General features: G+C 44.7%; 1 protein-coding gene across 1 annotated transcript in view; it reads right to left on the bottom strand.

Moving 5' to 3' along the window:
• LOC113451315 (polyunsaturated fatty acid lipoxygenase ALOX15B-like) overlaps positions 1–22,766 on the bottom strand; it is a 43,623-nt gene that overhangs the window by 15,760 nt on the left and 5,097 nt on the right. Inside the window, exons 2-7 of the mRNA XM_026722681.2 lie at positions 11,813–12,017; positions 9,309–9,390; positions 8,099–8,221; positions 5,039–5,142; positions 1,936–2,108; positions 962–1,105 (exon numbers count right to left, since the gene is read on the bottom strand). Of these exons, the coding sequence (XP_026578466.1) occupies positions 962–1,105; positions 1,936–2,108; positions 5,039–5,142; positions 8,099–8,221; positions 9,309–9,390; positions 11,813–12,017 (831 nt within the window). The remainder of the gene's footprint in view (positions 1–961; positions 1,106–1,935; positions 2,109–5,038; positions 5,143–8,098; positions 8,222–9,308; positions 9,391–11,812; positions 12,018–22,766) is intronic.

The following is a 22,766-nucleotide window of genomic DNA, read 5'->3' as shown; positions in this document are numbered from 1 at the left end:
AAGGAGGGAGGGAAGCAAGCAAGCAAGCAAGCCATAGTGGGACAGTGATTAGAGTGCAGTATTGCATGTTAATTCTGCCGACTGTTAGCAGTTCAATCCTGGCTCTAGGCTGACTCAGCCTTCTATCCTTCCTTCTAAAGTAGGTAAAATGAGGAGCCAGATTGTTGGGAGCAAGAGACTGACTCTGTAAAACCGCTTAGAGAGGGCTGTGAAGGGCTGCGGAGTGGTATATAAGTTTAAGGGCAATTGCTATCACATCTATCTATCTATCTATCTATCTATCTATCTATCTATCTATATCTATCTATCTATCTATCTATCATGTATCTATCTATCTACCTATCTATCTATCATCCATCTATCTAGCTATCATCTATCTATCTATCTATCTATCTATCTATCTCTATCTATCTATCTATCTATCTATCTATCTATCTATCTATCTATTTTATCTATCATCTAATTATCTATCTACCCCTGTCTGTCTGTCTATCTATCTATCTATCTATCTATCTATCTATCTATCTATCTATCTATCTATCTATCTATCTATCTATCTATCTATCATCTATCATCTATCTGTCTATCATCTATCTATCTATCTATCTATCATCTCTCTCTCTCTCTCTCTCTATCTATCTATCTATCTATCTATCTATCTATCTATCTATCTATCTATCTATCTATTTATCTATCTATCTATTATCTATCGACCTGTCTATCATCTATCTATCTATCTATCTATCTATCATGTACCATCTCTCTGTCTCTCTGTCTCTGTCTCTCTTTCTTTCTCTTAAGAGCTCTGGTGGTGCAGTGGTTAGAAGGGAACATAGATAGGGCTGCAAAAGCCCTGTAAAATGACATATGTCTAAAGGTTAGTGCTACTGCTATTGGTAGGAGAAGCTTTGGGACGTCCTTCCAAGGATTTCTTGACCTGATTGGTTCTTGGTTGACTTACCTGGATAGCCAGGGGGAGAACTTCTCCGCTGGGTTTCTGGTGGAGCAGGCAAAGAGGAGCCGCGATATATTGCTGGTGGTTGTTTAAAAATACTGTGGGGATATTCTCCAGGATTTTGTAGTCCACCAGGTAGATGGTTCCTTTCTGCAAAAAAGAAATTAAATTAAATTAAATTAAATTCAAAATTAAACACGATTGGCCATTGGAGCAGGCCGTTCGCGAAGTCCCTGAGCGGACAATCCACCTGGAACGCTAACTAAGGGATGGTGGGGCCCTCTCTTGATGGGATTTTTTTTAAAAAAGAGGCAGAAAAAATGTTTTGTTTGCTTGTGAGTGACGTATTTCTGGGGGGGAAACATGCATTTGTGAAAGTCCACAACTAGAATTAGAATAATAGAACTGGAATTGTTATGGAATGGAATAGAATAGAAATAGAGTAGAATGCCGAATAGAACAGAAATAGAAATAGAATAGAAATAGAACAGAAGAATAGAACAGAATAGAATAGAATTCAATGCAATTTAGAATGTCATAGAATAGAAATAAGAATAGAATAGGAATTTAGAATAGAATAGAAATAGAGTAGAATGCAGAATAGAACAGAATAGGAATAGAATAGAACAGAACAGAATTCGATGCAATTTAGAATTTCATAGAATAGAAATAAGAATAGAATGGGAATTTAGAATAGAATAGCAATAGAATAGAAGGCAGAACAGAAATAGAAATAGAAACAAAATAGAATAGAATAAACAGAGTTGGAAGGGACCTTTGGAGGTCTTCTAGTCCAACCCCCTGCTCAGGCCTTTTCTTTCTTTTTTTCCCCCCTCTTCGCCCCACGCCTTTCCCTTCCCTTCTCCCTCACTTCCTTTCCCACTGTTTCCTTTTGCATGTTTGTATGTTTATATATTATAAACCCGTCTTACTCCCTAAATAAAATGAAAGAGCATCAAGGTGGGAAAGGAAGGAATCACCTTCAGTTCCTTCTCCAGGGTGGTAGATCTTCCCAAAGCGGCTGCCACCATCTCCTGGGTGACGGGGAAATTCTCCGGGATATGGGTGCATTTCTGGATTTTGATTGGGTTGATTCCGTTCAGAAACTGGTACCCAAAGAAGGCATCCTCCTTCCAGTGCTTAAACACGAACTCTGTGGAAAGGTACAAGAGAGTGAGTCGAGGATGATGAAGGGTGTGGTATAAAATGGCTTGAGAATATGAAGGAGATCCCAGCCAGAGTTTTATTCATTTATTTTATTTGGTTTGTCAATTGCTTACAAGATAACAGGTATAAGTAAAAACATAGCGATGAACACATGGATAGGTGTAAGAAAAAATAAAAATAAAATATGTGTGTTCTCTTTCAATGGGGCTCTTGCCATTGAATTAATTAAGAGCGTTTATGAAACTTGGCAATTGATGGGTGGACTTCAACTCCCAGAATTTTTTATTTATTTTATTTTTATTTATTCATTTTTGTCAATTGCTTACAAGATAATAGGTATAAGTAAAAACACAGCGACGAACACATGGATAGGTGTAAGAAAAAATAAAAATAAAATATGTGTGTTCTCTTTCAATGGGGCTCTTGCCATTGAATTAATTAAGAGTGTTTATGAAACCTGGCAATTGATGGGTGGACTTCAACTCCCAGAATTTTTTATTTATTTTATTTTTATTTATTCATTTTTGTCAATTGCTTACAAGATAACAGGTATAAGTAAAAACACAGCGATGAACACATGGATAGGTGTAAGAAAAAATAAAAATAAAATATGTGTGTTCTCTTTCAATGGGGCTCTTGCCATTGAATTAATTAAGAGTGTTTATGAAACCTGGCAATTGATGGGTGGACTTCGACTCCCAGAATTTTTTATTTATTTTATTTTTATTTATTCATTTTTGTCAATTGCTTACAAGATAATAGGTATAAGTAAAAACACAGCGACGAACACATGGATAGGTGTAAGAAAAAATAAAAATAAAATATGTGTGTTCTCTTTCAATGGGGCTCTTGCCATTGAATTAATTAAGAGCGTTTATGAAACCTGGCAATTGATGGGTGGACTTCAACTCCCAGAATTTTTTATTTATTTTATTTTATTTTTATTTATTCATTTTTGTCAATTGCTTACAAGATAATAGGTATAAGTAAAAACATAGTGATGAACACATGGATAGGTGTAAGAAAAAATAAAAATAAAATATGTGTGTTCTCTTTCAATGGAGCTCTTGCCATTGAATTAATTAAGAGTGTTTATGAAACTTGGCAATTGATGGGTGGACTTCAACTCCCAGAATTTTTTATTTATTCATTTTTGTCAATTGCTCACAAGATAATAGGAATAAGTAAAAATATAGTTATGAATACACGGATACATGTAAGAAAAATAAAAGAAACAATAGGACAGGGACGGTGGGCACATTGGTGCGCTTATGCACGCCCCCTATAGACCTCTTTGGAAAGGGGTGAGGTCAATAGTAGACAGTCTAAGGTTAAAGTTTTTGAGGTTTGGGGAAGAAACCACAGAGTCAGGTAGAGTATTCCAGACATTGACCACTCTGTTGCTGAAGTCGTATTTCCTTCAATCAAGTTTGGTAAGATTAACCTTGAGTTTCTATCTATTGTGTGCTCTTGTTGTTGTTATGGTTGAAGCTGAAGTATTCATTGACAGGTAGGACATTGCAGTGTATGATTTTATATACTATACTTAGATCGGACCGAAGGGGGCATAGTTCTAGTTTTCTAGGTCTAGAATTTCGAGTCTAGTGACATAAGGTATTCTGCAACAAGTAGAGGAGTGGAGAACTCTTCTTGTGAAATATTTCTGGACTTTCTCAACTGTGTTAATATCAGATACGTAAATGTGGGTTCCAGACTGATGAGCTGTATTCGAGTATTGGTCTGGCAACTCTTAACGTCTTTTTGGCTATGCAGTTACAGTGGGCTCTAGCACTTAGATCATTAGAGATGAGTATTCCAAGGTCCTTGACAGAGTTTGGATCATCAACAAGGTCTTGAATATTCAGCTTGTATTTTACTGTAAGATTTTAGTTTTAGGAGTAGTTTGTTGTGTACCATTGAATCAAAGGCTTTACAGAAGTCTATGTAGATTGCGTCTATTGCTTTGCCCTGATTGAGTTGTGTAGTTTTTACAGTGTAAGAGTTGCAGATTACATGATAGTTTTTTCCTGAAACCAAATTGTTTATTAGAAAGTAGGTTGTTTGTTTCTAAGTGGAGGATGATGGATTGGTTAATAATTGAGTGAATGAGTGATTCTATGCTTTCAACTCTGTCAAGTAGGGTACTCTGTTTGTTTAGCTTAGGAGAACATGATGGACATAGATAAAAGGATGTATCTGAATTTTTAACCATATCAGCTAGGCTTTTGTTTGCGTTTAAGCAGACAGGGTGGGCTAGATTGTTGCATTGGTGGCATTTGATGTAAATTTCTCTTTCATTAATGGTTTCAAGACATCTGAAACATGTGCAGGAGTCTGGGCGGTCATTGGTAGTGATATTTTTCATTTGGTTTGGAGTTTTTGGCTGGCATGGTCAACGGCAATAGTAAACAATTACAATAGCTAGTTAATGTGATAGGTAGACAGTTAATGAATGTTTGTAATTAATAAATGTTAATTAATATGTTACAGAACAAATCAAAAGTAAGGTTGTTTATTACTAAAAATCAATCAATCAATTGGTTATTCAAATCACTCTAATCAAATAATTTTGCTAAGCAACAAACAGCCTAATTTATTACAGTAATTACTAAATACAGTGGTCAATTAAATTCAATAAATCACTGATTTTACTAATCAGAATTCCCAGCCAGCTTTAAAATGGAGGGACTTCAACTCCCAGAATTCCCCATCCAGCCTGCTTTAAGATGTGTGGACTTCACCTCCCAGAATTCCCCATCCAGTGTACTTTAAGATGGGCAGATTTCATACCTTCTGCCAGAGACAATCTATACACAGTTTGAGCAAGGTTGTGTTACCTGTTTTGGGTGAATCCAGTTGTGGAAGGGGTGAATGTGTTGCTAGGAAATAAAATTAGAGCTTATGTCCATCACTGACCTGAGACAGGAGTGTGGTAGAACCAGAAGATCTTGCGAATGTCTTCCAGCTTCTCCCAGGAGTAAGGTTTGTAGAAGAAGCCTTTCATTTTGGCCTCAAATAAGCTGATGGGGAGAATGAGAAAGGTGACGTGGAGCATTTGGGTTGGAAGGAGGACCCCAAAGGAAGGGAGAGAGGGAGGGAGGGGTGATTTGGGAGACATTCGGTGTTGCATGGGAATGAAGGATGGGTGTATGGGTTGGTCTGATGGATGGCTGAATTTACACTGCTCAAAAAAATAAAGGGAACACTTAAACAACACAATGTAACTCCGAGTCAATCACACTTCTGTGAAATCAAACTGCCCACTTAGGTAGCAACACTGATTGACGATCAATTTCACCTGCTGTTGTGCAAATGGAATAGACGACAGGTGGAAAGCATAGGCAGGTAGCAAGACATCCCCCAATAAAGGAGCAGTTCTGCAGGTGGTGACCACAGGCCACTTCTCAGTTCCTATGCTTTCTGGCTGATGGTTTGGTCACTTTTGAATGCTGGTGGTGCTTTCACTCTAGTGGTAGCATGAGATGGAGTCTACAACCCACGCAAGTGGCTCAGGTAGTGCAGCTCATCCAGGATGGCACATCAATGCGAGCTGTGGCAAGAAGGTTTGCTGTGTTTGTCAGTGTAGTGTCCAGAGCATGGAGGCGCTACCAGGAGACAGGCCAGTACATCAGGAGACGTGGAGGAGGCCGTAGGAGGGCAACAACCCAGCATCAGGACCGCTACCTCCGCCTTTGTGCAAGGAGGGACAGGAGGAGCACTGCCAGAGCCCTGCAAAATGACCTCCAGAGGGCCACAAATGTGCATGTGGCTGCTCAAAGGGTCAGAAACAGACTCCATGAGGGTGGTATGAGGGCCCGACGTCCACAGGTGAGGGTTGTGCTTACAGCCCAACACCGTGCAGGATGTTTGGCATTTGCCAGAGAACATCAAGATTGGCAAATTCGCCACTGGTGCCCTGTGCTCTTCACAGATGAAAGCAGGTTCACACTGAGCACATGGGACAGACGTGACAGGGTCTGGAGATGCCGTGGAGAACGTTCTGCTGCCTGCAACATCCTCCAGCATGACCATTTTGGCAGTGGGTCAGTAATGGTATGGGGTGGCATTTCTTTAGGGGGGCGTACAGCCCTCCATGTGCTCGCCAAAGGTAGCCTGACTGCCATTAGGTACCGAGATGAGATCCTCAGACCCCTCGTGAGACCATATGCTGGTGCGGTTGGCCCTGGGTTCCTCCTAATGCACGACAATGCTAGACCTGATGTGGCTGGAGTGTGTCAGCAGTTCCTGCAAGACGAAGGCATTGATGCTATGGACTGGCTCGCCTGTTCCCCAGACCTGAATCCAATTGAGCACATCTAGGACATCATGTCTCGCTCCATCCACCAACGCCACGTTGCACCACAGACTGTCCAGGAATTGGGGGATGCTTTAGTCCAGGTGTGGGAGGAGATCCCTCAGGAGACCATCCGCCACCTCATCAGAAGCATGCCCAGGAGTTGTAGGGAGGTCATACAGGCACATGGAGGCCACGCAAACTACTGAGCCTCATTTTGACTTGTTTGAAGGACATTACATCAAAGTTGGATCAGCCTGTAGTGGTTTTTTCCACTTTAATTTTGAGTGTAACTCCAAATCCAGACCTCCATGGGTTGCTACATTTGATTTCCATTGATAATTTTTGTGTGATTTTGTTGTCAGCACATTCAGCTATGTAATGAACAAAGTATTTAATAAGAATATTTCATTCATTCAGATCTAGGATGTTTTATTTTGTGTTCCCTTTATTTTTTTTGAGCAGTGTATATAATAAACAGAGTGACTATCTATCTATCTATCTATCTATCTATCTATCTATCTATCTATCTATCTATCTATCTATCTATACTATCTGTCTATCTATCATCTATCTCTCTGTTACTTATCATCTGTCTGTGTATCATCTATCTATGTTTCATCTATCTGTCTGTCTATCTATCTATCTATCTATCTATCTATCCTATCTGTCTATCTATCATCTATCTCTCTGTTACTTATCATCTGTCTGTGTATCATCTATCTATGTTTCATCTATCTGTCTATCTATCTATCTATCTATCTATCTATCTATCTATCTATCTATCATCTATCTCTCTGTTACTTATCATCTCTCTGTGTATCATCTATCTATGTTTCATCTATCTGTCTATCTATCTATCTATCTATCTATCTATCTATCTATCTATCTATCTATCTATCATCTATCTCTCTGTTACTTATCATCTCTCTGTGTATCATCTATCTATGTTTCATCTATCTGTCTATCTATCTATCTATCTATCTATCTATCTATCTATCTATCTATCTATCTATCCGTCTATCATCTATTATCTGACTATCTATCATCTATCTCTATCTGTCATCTATCATCTATCTGTCTCTCTATCTGTCTATCCCTCCCTCCCTCCATCATCTATCTATCTATCTATCTATCTATCTATCTATCTATCTATCTATCTATCTGTCATCTATCTGTCTATCTATCTATCTGTCATCTATCTGTCTCTCTATCTGTCTATCCCTCCCTCCCTCCATCATCTATCTATCTATCTATCTATCTATCTATCTATCTATCTATCTATCTATCATCTATCTATCCGTCTATCATCTATTATCTGACTATCTATCATCTATCTATCTCTGTCATCTATCATCTGTCTGTCTCTCTCTCTCTCTATCTATCTATCTATCTATCTATCTATCTATCTATCTATCTGTCATCTATCTGTCTATCCTATTTATACATCGATAATCTCTCTCTGTCTCATAGTCCCCAAGTTGGGTTCAATTTTTAGAGACTGCACGGAGAGGAAACACTGATGTGCTGTATTTTGCCTTCTCCAGAAGGCTCCCTCCCCTCTCTAACCAGCCCTGGCTTCTCCTAGTGGTCTCCCCTCCTGCTCTCCAGCAGGCCTAACCCTGCTTGGCTACCCAGCCCAGAGGACCCTGGCTAGTGAAAACCTGGTTCCCAATACTTACGCAGTCGACCCCCGTCCAAAAAAGGCTGTTGACTTGGGGAAGGAGTATTTAATGTTGTACTCAATCGTGTTCGTGGTGTCGATGTTGGCACACCAGGGTACCTCTGGCAGGTATTCCTTCCACCTGTGCAGGGAAATTGTCCTGCGTTTGTATCTCGGCTTCTATTATTTACATTGTATTTGTAAAGTCCCAAGAATCTAGGAGAGGGCTTCTCAACCTTGGTAACTTGAAGATGGGTGGATTTCAACGTCCAGAATTCCCCAGCCTTCATGTTTTAAGAAGTATGAACTTCTACTCCCAGAATTCCCCAGCCAGCATGCTTTGAGATTGGTGGACTTCAACTCCCAGAATTCCCCAGCCAGCATGCTTTGAGATGGGTGGACTTCAACTCCCAGAATTCCCCAGCCAGCCTGCTTTAAGATGAGTGGACTTCAACTCCCAGAATTCCCCAGCCAGCATGCTTTGAGATGGGTGGACTTCAACTCCCAGAATTCCCTAGCCAGCAAGGTTTAAGATGGGTGGACTTCAACTCCCAGACTTCCCCAGCCAGCATGCTTTAAGATGGGTGGACTTCAACTCCCAGAATTCCCCAGCCAGCCTGCTTTAAGATGAATGGACTTCAACTCCCAGAATTCCCCAGCCAGCCTGCTTTAAGATGAGTGGACTTCAACTCCCAGAATTCCCCAGCCAGCCCTGCTTTAAGATGGGTGGACTTCAACTCCCAGAATTCCCCAGCCAACAATGTTTAAGATGGGTGGACTTCAACTCCCAGACTTCCCCAGCCAGCATGCTTTAAGATGGGTGGACTTCAACTCCCAGAATTCCCCAGCCAGCATGCTTTAAGATGGGTGGACTTCAACTCCCAGAATTCCCCAGCCAGCAAGGTTTAAGATGGGTGGACTTCAACTCCCAGAATTCCCCAGCCAGCAAGGTTTAAGATGGGTGGACTTCAATTCCCAGAATTCCACAGCCAGCCTGCTTTAAGATGGGTGGACTCCCACTCCCAGAATTCCCCACCCAGCATGCTTTAAGATGTGTGGACTTCGACTCCCAGAATTCCCCAGCCAGCAAGGTTTAAGATGGGGGGACTTCAACTCCCAGAATTCCCAGCCAGCAAGGTTTAAGATGAATGGACTTCAACTCCCAGAATTCCCCAGCCAGCAAGGTTTAAGATGGGTGGACTTCCACTCCCGTCTTCTTCCTGACTCACCCATATTTTCTCTGCTGTAATTGCAGCTCGTCCTGACGATGCCTCCGCTGGAGACTGTCGGTGTCGTCTGAAGGTATGTGAGCTGTCGACGAAAAAGGAAGGGAAAAAAAAAAATCAGAAGGAACAACAAGGTATTTTTTTCTCCTTTTCTCGTCTTTTTGGCCGGGAGCCAAATTCTCACGCAGTTTTCTTTAGCGAGATTTATTGAAAGGAGAAGGAAGGGCACCTGGCGGAGGGAGGCTTTTGGGCTCCCTTCCTGGGAGTCAGGATAAAGGGAGAAGCAGGCAAAGGCAGGATATGGGAGGACTTACGAGAGAGGATGTTTTGTAGTTCAGGTGTCAGGCCTCCTGCGCCACCCCTTTTGTTTAATTATGAGAGTTGGCTTGCTGTCAGGATTCCAACCATCGCCCTAATTAAATCGTGATTCTCGAGCCAAACTTCAAGAAACTTCAAAGGATTCATTAGAGGAGACATACTGGCACTGTACGAAGCCAACTCTGGCATACGCCATTTACACATCACCTGTGATACTGTTCTCCCCCCGCCCATCCCTCCTGGGTGTCTCATAAACCAGATTCTCCAATTAAGCACTTTCGCGGGCTGGGTGTCATCAATCACGTCCTCCAATTAAATATATTCACGGGCAAAAGCTCTGGTAGTTCAGTTACAATCTTTTAAAGATAAGAGTTGGAATGTACTTTCGCTTTGCTGCACTGCTATTCCAGATTTCCTTCCTTCCCCCTCTCCCCCCGTCCTGTTTTTTTTTTATTATTATGGCATCTACTAAAACAGGCCTAGGAATGTTTTATGAGTTGACATCGGGGTTGAACTGGGGGCTCCTTGGCGCTCTCTGAGCTTGCAAACGTTTCATGACCCACCTAGGTAACATCATCAGTGCTAGAAGGGAAGGGAGGAGGGCAGGGGTGGGATTCAAAAAAAATCCCAACCAACGGTTCTCTGCCTGGTTGCTGGGTGGGCGTGGCCATGGTGGGCGTGGCCTACTGGAACTTCCGGGAAGGCCGTTTTGCGCCTTCCCCAGGCTCAGGAGGCTTCCCTCGGGCCTCTGGGAGGGCGAAAATGGCCTCCCCTGGGCTCCAGAGTCCCCCCAGAAGCCTGGAAACAGGCCCATTTCTGGACTTCTGGTTCAATTCTGGGAGTTTTTCACCCTCGCAGAGCCTCCACGCGGACCCTGCACTTACCTGCATCCAAAATGGGCCACGCAGAGACTCTTGGGAGGGTGGGATGGGTGGGGCCAGCCGGTCAGTTCAGCTACTGGTTCGATGAACCAGATGTAAACGTAACATCCGGTTTTCCACAAACTGGCGCAAACCGGCTGAATCCCACGCCTGGAGAAGGAGCGGGATTGTGAGGTTCTTGGCGCTCTCTGAGTTGGACTGCTTTCTGGCAGACGTTTCACGGTCCGACTAGGTTACATTATCAGGGCTAAAAGGGAGGAGGGTTTTTCAGAAAGGAGGAGGGGGAGGAGGAGGAAGAGGAGGGACTGCGGGGTCCTTGGTGCTCTCTGAGCTGGGTGGTTTTCTTGCAGACGTTTCATGACCCAACTAGGGAACCTCATCAGTGCTACAAGGGAGTGGGGTTGGAGGAGGAGGGGGAGGAGGAAGGAAGGAAGGAAGGAAGGAAGGAAGGAAGGAAGGAAGGAAGGAAGGAAGGAAGGAAGGAAGGAAGGAAGGAAGGAAGAGGAGGAGGATTGTGGGGTCCTGGGTGCTCTCTGAGCTGGGTGGTTTTTTTGCAGACGCTTTCATGACCCAACTAGGGAATATCATCAGTGCTAGAAGGGAGTAGGGTTGGAGGAGGAGGAGGAGGAGGAGGAGGAGGAGGAGGAGGAAGGAAGGAAGGAAGGAAGGAAGGAAGGAAGGAAGGAAGGAAGGAAGGAAGGAAGGAAGGAAGGAAGGAAGGAAGGAAGGAAGGAAGGAAGGGGAAGAGGAGGAGGACTGTGGGGTCCTGGGTGCTCTCTGAGCTGGGTGGTTTTCTTGCAGACTTTTCATGACCCAACTAGGGAATCTCATCAGTGCTACAAGGGAGTGGGGTTGCAGGAGGAGGGGAGGAGGAAGGAAGGAAGGAAGGAAGGAAGGATGGAAGGAAGGAAGGAAGGAAGGAAGGAAGGAAGGAAGGAAGGAAGGAAGGGGAAGAGAAGGAGGACTGTGGGGTCCTGGGTGCTCTCTGAGCTGGGTGGTTTTCTTGCAGACGTTTCATGACCCAACTAGGCGATCAACATCAAGCCACTTGTACATTACCTGAGTGGCAAGCCCCAATCCCTTCTGGCACTGATGATGATCTGTAGTTGAGTCAACTTGTGTTGAGCAAGGTCGTAAAACGGGGCAAAGCTCACTTTTTAACAACTGCCTCCCTTAGCGACAGAACCTCGGGCCTCCATTGTGGCCATAAGTTCAGGACTAGCTGTGTTTGGGGGGGCGGGTGAGCGCAGAAGGCTACTCATGGGTCTGACTGATGTCTCCTTTTTCCAACCTCCTGGAGCTACTCACCTGTTCCTTCTCGGATGGATAGCGTAGAGTAACCCTCGAGCCACTGGTAGCAGGGGAAGTGGAAGACTTCTCCTTGAGGACTAGTCACCTGGGCAGTAGTGCAGTACCAGCTGCTCTGGGGAAAACAAGAATACGGTTCCTTCTGCAGGCGGATGAGCAGGATGGGCCCCAAATCGCGGTCGCATGGGAGGTCCACCTCGGCCACCTGTTGGGAGAAGCGAAGAGACAGGGTCGTGATGCCAAGAGGAGGAGGAGGAGGAGGAGGAGGAGGAGGAGGAGGAATGGGGCGTCACGTTACATGTGGTTGGTCCGTGGGGTTCTTGCCAGACGTTCGGTCAACACTCTCGCACAGGGGTGGCCAACCTTGGTGGCTTTAAGACTCGTGGACTTCAACTCCCAGAATTCCCCAGCCAGCTCTTTCCCTTCTCTTCCCTCATCCCCTTTACTTCTCCTCCTCCTCTTCCTCTCTCCCTTCCCCTCCTCCTTTTCCATCCCTTCTCTTCGTCCTCTTGTCTCTCCTCCTTCTCCTTCTTTTCCCTCCTCCTCCTCTCTTCTCCTCCTCCTCCTTTCCATCCTTCCTCCTTCTCCTCTTCCCCTCCTCCTCCTTTTTCATCCCTCCTCCTCTCCTCCTCTTCCTCCTTGCCCTCTCCCCTCCTCTTCTCCTCCTCCTCCACTTTCTCCTCCCCCTCTCCCTCTTCTCTTGTCCTCCTCCACTTTCTCCTCCCCCTCTCCTCTCCTCCTCCTCTTTCCATCCTTCCTCCTTCTTCTCCTCCCCCTCTCCTCCTTTTCCATCCCTCCTCTTCTTTCTTCTCTTCCTCCTCCCCTCTCCTCCTCCTTTTCCATCCCTTCTCCTCTTTTCTCCTCTTTCTTCCTTTTCCTCCTCCTCCTTTTCTATCTCTTCTCCTCCTTCCTCCTTTCTACTTCTCCTCTTCACCCTCTCCTCCTTTTCCATCCCTCCTCCTCTTCTCTCTTCTCCTCCTCTTCCTCCTTTTCCATCCCTCCTCCTCCTCTTTCCATCCTTTCTCCTCCTTCATTCTTCCTTCTCTCCTCTTCCTCCTCCTCCTCCTCCTGGAATTGAAGTCCACAAGTCTTCAAGTGGCCAAGGTTGGACACTCTGCTGTAGCAGATGGAAGATTCCCTCCCAGCCTGTCCTTATCAGTAGGGGCATCATCTTGAGAAGGTTGAATTTGGTCCTTCTCGGAGGCTGCCGCTGAGAAGACTCTCCCTGAGCCAGGAAGCAGCCTGTTCTTTCTGCGTCTTGGTGGCGTTGGGCTTCTAAAATTGGGGTGAACTCCCTTGCAGAAGGAGGCACGCTCAACCCATGGTGCCAACTCAGCTTCAGTTTTGAGGCTTCGGCTGCACCCAGGAGATCAATATCTATGTTGTGTTACCAGACAGGACTGTCAGGTCCAGGAATTTGGAAGACATGGGAAGAGAGGTTGGAGCAAATGAAAAGGTTCCGAAAAGAAAAAGTAAAAAGAAAAAGAGAGACACAATACTGTGGGGTCCTGGATGCTATCTGAACTTGGCTGTTTTATTGCAGATGTTTCATAACCCAGCTAGGAAACATCATCAGTACTAGAAGGGAGGAACAGAAGGAGGAAGAGGCCTTGTTGGGGTCCTTGAAGCTCTTTGAACCTGGTGGTTTTCTTGCAGACGTTTCATGACCCAACTAGGTAACAACATCATTGCTAGAAGGGAATGGGGTTTGTGGAGGAGGAGGAGGAGGAGGAGGACTGTGGGGTCCTTGGTGGTCTCTGAGCTTGGCTGCTTTCTTGCAGACATTTCATGACCCAACTAGGTAATACCGTCAATGCTAGGAGGGAGTGGGGTTTGCTCTCTGTTTCTATACTAATGGCTCACCCTGTTAGCGTTAGTAGTGGGAATGTTCTTTTGTGGTTTCTTCATTAGTCTGTGGTTTATTGTTTGACAGTTTGTCTGAGTTGGCAGTTCCTACTTCCTTAATTGGTGTATTGTTTACTTCTTGTTTGCTGGTCTAGCGTTAATCTTGGTGTTAATCTCGGCTCATCTGGGCATTGACAGTTAGCAAGTTGGTGTTTGGGCCCTTTTGTTTCCTTTTTAGCTTTTGGATTCTCTCTTTTCAATGGTGTGTAGATGTTGTTTATCTCTCCATGCCAGTTGATGGCTACTTTGTCTAAAGGCCAAGTTTTCAGGAATTCTCTTGCTTTTGGGGACTTGATCTAGGCTACAATGCTCACTCCCTAGCCCTAGTAAAACCATTACCGTCTTCTACCACCTCTTAGTTAACAACAGCTTAATCAGATAAGGACAACCAAGAAGTAAACACCATTTCCAGCTAGACTGACAGGAGGACCCACCTGTATAGAAACAGAGAGCAAAAGCCATTCCTTTCTAGCACTGATGATGTTCCCTAGTTGGGTCATGCAACGTCTGTAAGAAAACGAAAGTTCAGATACCACCAAGGACCCTACAGTCCTCCTCTTCCTCCTTTTCACAGACCCCATTCCCTTCTGGCACTGATGATGTTCCCTAGTTGGGCCATGAAACGTCTGCAAAAAAGCAGCCAAGCTCAAAGAGCATCAAGGACCCCACAGTCCTTTTCTTCCTCCTCCTCTCCCTCAACCCCCTCTCTTCTGGCACTGATGATGTTCCCTAGTTGGGTCATGAAATGTCTGAAAGAAAACCACTAAGCTCAGAGAGCACCAAGGACCCCAGAGTCGTCGTCTTCTTCTTCTTCTTCTTCTTCTTCTTCTTCTTCTTCTTCTTCTTCTTCTTCTTCTTCTTCTTCTTCTTCTTCTTCTTCTTCTTCTTCTTCTTCTTCTCCTTCTCCTTCTCCTTCTCCCCCTTCTCCTTCTCCTTCTTCTTCTTCTTCTCCTTCTCCCTCTCCCCCTTCTCCTTCTTCTTCTTCTTCTTCATGGAAGCCTCCTTTCCTTCTAGCATGGATGATGTTCCCTACCTGGGTCATGAAACATCTAAAGAAAGCCACCCAGCTCAGAGACCACCAAGGATCCCACAGTTCAACCCTGAGCTACAAATATCCCCTTCCAATAGAGACACAACCAGTTACATCGCGATACCTACAGGAAAGCCACAGGGGATATAGTTCGACAATGATTGCTTAGGGTCACGAACAAGAGGAGCCGAAATAATGAGGGATAACTTTCAGCCAGAGATATCTCCTTAAAATCCCACGTCCTGGACAGATATACACAACCTCAACATATTGTGGGTTTGGAAATCTTTGGAATTTTTCCAGGAGGAGTTGGACTGCCGCCTCTGGCATACTTCAGCGATTGCTCGAAATGAACCTCGTGGCTCCTTCTGAACCGACATTCTAGGACTTGGTTATTTATTTTCCAGGGATAGTTGGCTTTCCGGACCATTCCAGGCTCTGCTCCAACATCTCCAGAGGGGGGAAAACAACCTTGGTCCCACCACTCAGGTGTTCTCAGGTGTGTTCCCCTGGCTTCCTTTGGACTCCTTTTATGAGGATTCACATCAAAGGAAGCCAAAGAGATCAAAGAGCTTCCTGGTGATAGCGCGACTGAATTCCACCTCCTTGTGATGTGGTTGACTGAAGCATGACCTTGAAGCGCTTGCCCAAGTTAGCCGAGAAGAGATTGTACTCTGATGGTGGCCCCAACAGGGGGATCGCCCTCAAACTACCAGAGATCAAACTCTGAGAGTTCTCAGAACACAACGCCCAGATCACTCTCAAACTAGGAGAGCCCAAACTCTTGACAATTGTCCGAACGCAATGCCCCCAAACTGTCAAGCAACCTGGTCTCAAGACGGTTCTTCAAGACAAGGAGTCTCCAGTAGGCTACTAGTGGATCCATTGGGAACCTCAGGATCAGAGCTAGGATTCCAGAATTTGATTTCCCTTCAAGTGGAGATCAGCATCAAGTCATAAGCTGGGACACACAGGTTTTTCTGGCTTATTGATGGATGGATGGATTTGCTCATCATCAGCTTCTGACTGTGGGTAGGATTCAGAAGACAAAGAGAAAAACAAGGATGACTTATTATCCCATCGCAACCAGGTTGAGCTGTTTAAGACTATAATCCCATTTAATCGTGGTTATTGTATTCTCTTAATTGGCCAAACCAAGTCTTCAGGGTTTTGTGGAAGGCTAGTAAGATTTGGATCATCTAGGTGTCCGATAGGACACTGGTCCATAATACGGTGCCCTGACAGGGAAAGTCCACTTCCTGGTTGCAGGGAGGTTGTGTCTCTTGCTGGCTGGGGAATTCTGGGAGTTGGAGTTCACATATCTTCAAGTTGTCAAGGCTGAGGGACACCAGTCTACATCTTCCATTTCCTCAACGGATCTTTGAGGATGTACTGTGCGGACCCAACCCACATTATCTCTTGAGAGATCTTGACCAACCAGGTGGGCCATGGATCTAGAACTAGCAGGAGACAAAAATCCCATCCTTGAGCACACGTCTACTCCCACGAGATTAAGAGGATGAACTCTGAATGAGATCACACCTCAGCCACCTCCACAAAACCTCTACGGTCTCTGAAGATCTGAGCAATCATATCTGACGGATGGCTTGAAGAGTTGCCACACCAACCACAAGAACACCCAGATCCTGCCCAAAATTGACGGAATTGGCCACTCGTGATCATGAGACAGTGCTTCACAAATGGGTCCATGCTTGGACAGAGTCCCGTGTTGTCCTGTCAATTGCTTGCGGGTGACAATCACTTGTTGTAGTGTTGTGCAACAATCCAAAGGGCAGCTCCGAGAATTCTCTAAGCACTGGTTTTACTGGGAATTCTGGGAGTTGAAGTCCAACATCTGAAAATTGATCTAACACCTACATCTGCTCGCTTCATTATGGTGGAAGGAAGAATCCTAGCTGTCAATCACTTGCTAGTGACAATCTCTTGTATCTTGATTTGTTGTTGGGCAACCATCCGATGGGCAGATTTCAGCTCCCAGAATTCCCTAGACAGCACTGGTTTTACTGGAAATTCTGGGAGTTGAAAGTCCCACATCTGAAAGTTGACCAGGCTGGGAGAGCCAACTAGAACCCAAAAGAGGTCTTCTATGGAAGTCTACCATAACCTACTTAACCTGGGCCAAATAAACATCCCCTTGCGTTACTAACACAAACCAACATCTCTCAAGAGGTGCCAAAAGATATAGGGAGAATAATAGACTTCTGTTCCTCTTATGTTTTTCTCCCTAGAGGATACCATCTGCCAAGGTAACCAAAGCTATTGAGATGTTGACTCCAGGTCTAAAATCGGATTGGAATTGGTTCCAAAGCACCAGAAGGCAGGACAAGAAACAATGGATGGAAACTAATCAAGAAGAGAAGCAATCTAGAACTAAGGAGAAGCTTCCCGACCCTGGTTTGTGGTGTCTTCTTCCAGAGATCTCCAATACTAGAAGACTTTCTGGCATCCGTTCATACAGGCACGGTTGTAACCAAAGACACCATGACCTCCCCCATTCCAAGCAGCTACCAAGGTCTTCTTTGAGCCATTCCTCGGAGTATCTGGGATGGTCTGGTCAACTAGGACCTTCTCCTTGGGTTGAGAAGGTGACATGGGAACTGCCATGTTCACCAAGAGCAATCTTAGTGTTCCAATATTTGAGGGGCTGCCACGAAGAAGAAGGGGACCACTTGTTTTTCAAAGCAGCTGAGGGCAGGACAAGAAACAATGGGTGGAGAGTAACTGAGGAGACAAGCAAGCTAGAACCAAGGAGGGATGTCCTGATAGGAAGAACAATTAATCAGTGGAACAGCTTCCTTCCAGAAGTTGTGGGGGCTCCATCACTGGAGGTCTTTAAGAAGAGACTGGGCAGCCATTTTGTCTGAAATGGTCTAGGGCAGTGATGGCGAACCTTTTCCGCACCGAGTGACCAAACCCGAACACCTGTGCATGGGCGTGCAATGGAGCACTCGAAACCTGAAGGCCAACTGGTGCCCCCCACATACCTGTTTCTTGGCTGAGGTTTTTTGGGCCGTTTAGAGGCCATTTTTCAGGCCAGTGTCAGGCTGTTTTTCAGCCATTTTCAGGGCGTTTTCAGGCCATTTTCCAGGCTGTTTTTCGGGCCATTTTCAGGCTGTTTTTCCAGTCATTTTTCAGGCCATTTTCAGGTTGGTTTTTTTGGCTATTTTGGGGGTGTTTTTGGACCATTTTCAGGCCATTTTTCAGGCTGTTTTTCAGCCATTCTTGCGCTATTTTTTTAGACTGTTTTTGAGGTATTTGGGGGGCATTTTTCAGGCCATTTTCAGGTTGTTTTTGGCCATTTCTGAGCCATTTTTAAGCTGTTCTTCTGGCTGTTTTTCAGTCCATTTTCAGGCTGTTTTTCAGGCATTTTGGGGGCATTTTCCAGGCCATTTTTTCAGGCCATTTTGGGGGTGTTTTCAGGCTGTTTTTTGAGGCACTTTGGGGGCATTTTGCAGTCTATTTTCAGGTTATTTTTTGGCCAGTATTAAGCCATTTTTTTAGGCTGTTCTTCAAGCTGTTTTTTGGTCCATTTTCAGGTTGTTTTTCGGTCCATTTTCAGGCTGTTTTTCGGACCATTTTCAGGCTGTTTTTTGGGCTGTTTTTTAGAACACCAGCTGGCGATGGCAGGCAATGCCCACAGAGAGGGCTTTGCGTGCCACCTCTGGCACCTGTACCATAGGTTCACCATCAGGGCACCAGGGGGCTGGACTAGAAGACCTCAAGGTCCCTTCCAACTCTGTTATTCTGTTCACGGCAAGGGTAATATTTCCCTCAACACCAGCTTGCATCGCCCCTGTCCCAAGAGGAAAACCAGATCTAGGGCCTACCCCCTGCCCCACAGAGACACACCCCCCCCACAACCCTCCATAACCCTATCAAGTCCATGGTTGCCTAGGCCACACTCAGCTAGAGCAATTTAAAATTCTGCTTTAAGAAGCGACATAACTCTTGCCCTGGCCATTCTTCTTGGAAAGCCTGCCTCATCCGAAGACAGACTACCTCTCCCATCGTCCACAACCAGTCCTGGCAGGAGGGAAACTCTTCTTGAACACTTCTGCTCATTCCTGAGGTCCAGGTTTGCCATTCTCTTTTTTTTTTTCAGTTTTACACACACACACACACACACACACACACACACACACACACACACACGCGGCGCCTCCTCTCTTCATTCCTCTTGCTGGAATGAAACCTGGGGCTATTTGGTGCCAAGCTATTGTGTTGGTGGGCGTCGGATGGGGCAGCCTTTGGTTTTCATTCCACCTGAAATATAATCCTGGCTGAGCTGGAACGCTCAACTGCCCCTGGGAAAAAAAAATCCATCGTTTTAATCCTTTAATTAGTTTAAAAGCCTGGTGACTGACAGGGCAGTGAAAAGTTTCCAGCTCTGAACGGCAGAGATTCTAAATGGGAGGTTTATGGAGGGGGTTTTAAATTTCGTTAAAGGAAAATCCCCCAAGGCTCCGTGGAACAAATGTATAGCTGAGGTTGGGTTGGGTTAAGCTCTCGAAATGGATGCCTTTAAGAGTATAAAGAGGAGGAGGAGGAAGTGGAGAGGAGGAGGAGAAAAGGAGAAGGGATAGAAGAGAAGGAGAAGGAGAGGAAGATGGATGGAGGAGGAGGAGGAGATGGGAAGGTGATTGAGAAAAGAAGGAGAGGAGGATGGATGATGGAGGAGGAGGAGAAGGAGAGGGAGGAGGAATGGAGGAGGAGGAAAAGAGGAGAAATGGAGGAGATGAGATGAAGAAAACCAGACAGGAAGGAGGTGGAGAAAGGAGGAGGAGGAGGAGGAGGAGGAGGAGGAGGAGGAGGAGGAGGAGGAGGAGGAAAGAGGAAGGAAGGGTCTGGCTGGGGAATTCTGGGAGTTGAAGTCCATAAGTCTTAAAAGTTGCCACTGTTGGACAGCCCTAAATTATTTCGGGACCTTCAGCATTCAGACTAAGCACAGAAGCTTAACCAGGAGCCCTTAGGAAACCTTCAAAGAACTTCCTTGAAGACCATGCTGAGTAGATTCCAAGACCAGGTTTTCTGAGCTAAGCTACCCACACACACACACACTGTCAACCCAGCTAAATGTTACACATCATCTTCCAGAAGAGTAAAATAATTATGACGCCCCCCAGAATTCAACAATAAATCAGCCACACCTGGCCAAATGTTCTTTGGATCAACAATGGACGAGAGACCCAAAATCCCATCCGGATTGACTTATTCGGTAGGTTTGTGAATCAACCGTTCACCGCCACACCTCCATCTTATCCGAGTTTAGTATCAATTTATGTAATGTGATTTGAGGTGTTTCCAATTTCTAGACATTAATCCAACACCTACATTGGCTTTCTTCCTAGCTGTCAATCACTTGCTTCGTGACAATCTCTTGTAATCTGATTTGTTGTTGGGCAACCGTCTGATGGGCAGACCAGCTCCCAGAATTCCCTAGACAGCACTGGTTTTAATAATAATAATAATATTAATAATAATAATAATAAACCCAGTGTGTCCATGGTACTGGGCACACTGGGTGCTGCTGTGCCTAAAGACCTAGGCCAGCACTTGAAAACAATTGGCGCTGACAAGATCACCCTTGGTCAGCTGCAGAAGGCCACCTTACTGGGATCTGCTCGCATAATCCGCCAATACATCACACAGTCCTAAACCCTTGGGAAGGGTTCGGCTAGTGATTTGTGATACGAAACCCAGCATGGTTATCTCATCTGCTGTGTATACTGTCATTTTGCGTGCAATAATAACAACAACAATAACAACAACAACAACAATAATAATAATAATAATAATTCCTAAACGCTTGGGACGTGTTCAACTAGTGATTTGTGATACAAAACCCAGCATGGTTCTCTCATTTACTGTGTTTACTGTCATTTTGTGTGTAATAACAATAACAATACTAATACTAATAATACTAATAATAATAATTCCTAAACGCTTGGGAAGTGTTTGACTAGTGATTTGTGATACGAAACCCAGCATGGTTCTCTCATTTGCTGTGTTTACTATCATTTTGTGTGCAATAACAATAACAACAACAATAATACTAATACTAATAATAATTCCTAAATACTTGGGAATAGTGATTTGTAATCTAGAAACCCAGCGTGGTTCTCTCATTTGCTGTGTTTACTATCATTTTGTGTGCAATAACAATAACGACAACAATACTACTACTAATAATAATTCCTAAACGCTTGGGAATAGTGATTTGTGATACGAAACCCAGCATGGTTCTCTCATTTGCTGTGTTTACTGTCATTTTGTGTGCAATAACAATAACAACAACAATAATACTAATACTAATAATAATTCCTAAATACTTGGGAATAGTGATTTGTAATACGAAACCCAGCGTGGTTCTCTCATTTGCTGTGTTTACTATCATTTTGTGTGCAATAACAATAACGACAACAATACTACTACTAATAATAATTCCTAAACGCTTGGGAATAGTGATTTGTGATACGAAACCCAGCATGGTTCTCTCATTTGCTGTGTTTACTGCCATTTTGTGTGCAATAATAACAACAACAACAACAACAACAATACTAATACTACTAATAATAATAATAATTCCTAAACGCTTGGGACGTGTTTGACTAGTGATTTGTAATACGAAACCCAGCATGGTTCTCTCATTTACTGTGTTTACTGTCATTTTGTGTGTAATAACAATAACAACAACAATAACAACAATAATACTATACTACTACTACTACTAATACTACTAATAATAATAATTCCTAAACGTTTGGGAAGTGTTTGACTAGTGATTTGTGATACGAAACCCAGCATGGTTCTCTCATTTACTGTGTTTACTGTCATTTTTGTGTGTAACAACAACAACAAGAACAACAAGAACAGGAACAACAACAACAACAACAACAATAATAATAACAACAACAACAATAATAATAACAATAATAATATAAGAAAAACTTTAAATCAGTGGTTCCCAAAGAGGGCGGTACTTCCCCCTGGGGGGCGGTGGGATGCCTTGGGGCGCGCTAAGAGCCAAGGGGGCCAGCAGAGGGGCGCTAAGAGGCGCCAGGGGGGCGCTGGAGGCGGCCCCCTCGCAGGGCGCAACCCGGGGTGGGATTCCACCGTTCCATTACCGTTCTGGTAATTGGAGAGCTGATAAAACGAGCCCCTGCCTAGCTCTGCTCCTGTCCGCCCGCTCCTCCGTTCCCTGGCCAGCCAGTCCATATTACGCATACACGACATCGCACCCATGCACAACAATCGCTGACGGCCACAGGGGCGCGTTGGAGAAGCAGAGCAATCAAAGTTGGTAATTTTGCTCCAAAAAGCACCCAGACGCTGCGTGCGGCGGCTGGAGGTTTTTTTTGCAGGCACAGGGAATCAGTGCAGCGCATCGCTGCAGGCGGGATTCACCCTTCCCATCCCGGAAGGCTGCCTGCACCGAGCCGCAACAGGTCCCCACCTGGGCCGGGTCAAGCCGGCTGCAAAGAAATCTCCCGGCGGCTGACGGGATGGAGCCGCGGCGGGGCGGTTCTCCCGGCCCGCCGCTGCCTCCAGTTCACCCAGTAAGCTAAATAAGCGACGCCCAGAGCCATGGAACGAGAGAGATAGAAAGCCGGACTTCTACCCTCAAACTAGGCCACGCCCACATAAATTTGAATCCCACCCAAGGGTGAGGGGGCACCAAGGATGAGTTTGTAGCACCAAGGGGGTGGTGGACTGAAAAAGTTTGGGAACCACTGCTATATACTATATAAAGTTTGGGAACCACTGCTATATACTATATATATATATTATGCCATAATAAACATTTGACCTCTTTATATTGGTTATGGGGTAGCATTTCTGCGATTCCAGAGACCCCAAGGTTATTTCTCGCTATCACTTCGGCCAAAGAATTGAAGAAAACCTTCCCTGGGTTAATAAGGAACCAGCTACAGGAAATCCCCAACTTATGACAGTTCGTTTAGTGACCACATTTAAAATGGTGCTGAAACAAACAGACTT

This window comes from Pseudonaja textilis, chromosome Z (assembly GCF_049901715.1).
Source record: "Pseudonaja textilis isolate UNSWEBS1 chromosome Z, rPseTex1.2, whole genome shotgun sequence".
In the NCBI taxonomy this organism is placed as follows: domain Eukaryota; kingdom Metazoa; phylum Chordata; class Lepidosauria; order Squamata; family Elapidae; genus Pseudonaja; species Pseudonaja textilis.
This window is presented reverse-complemented; position numbering and strand designations above follow the sequence as displayed.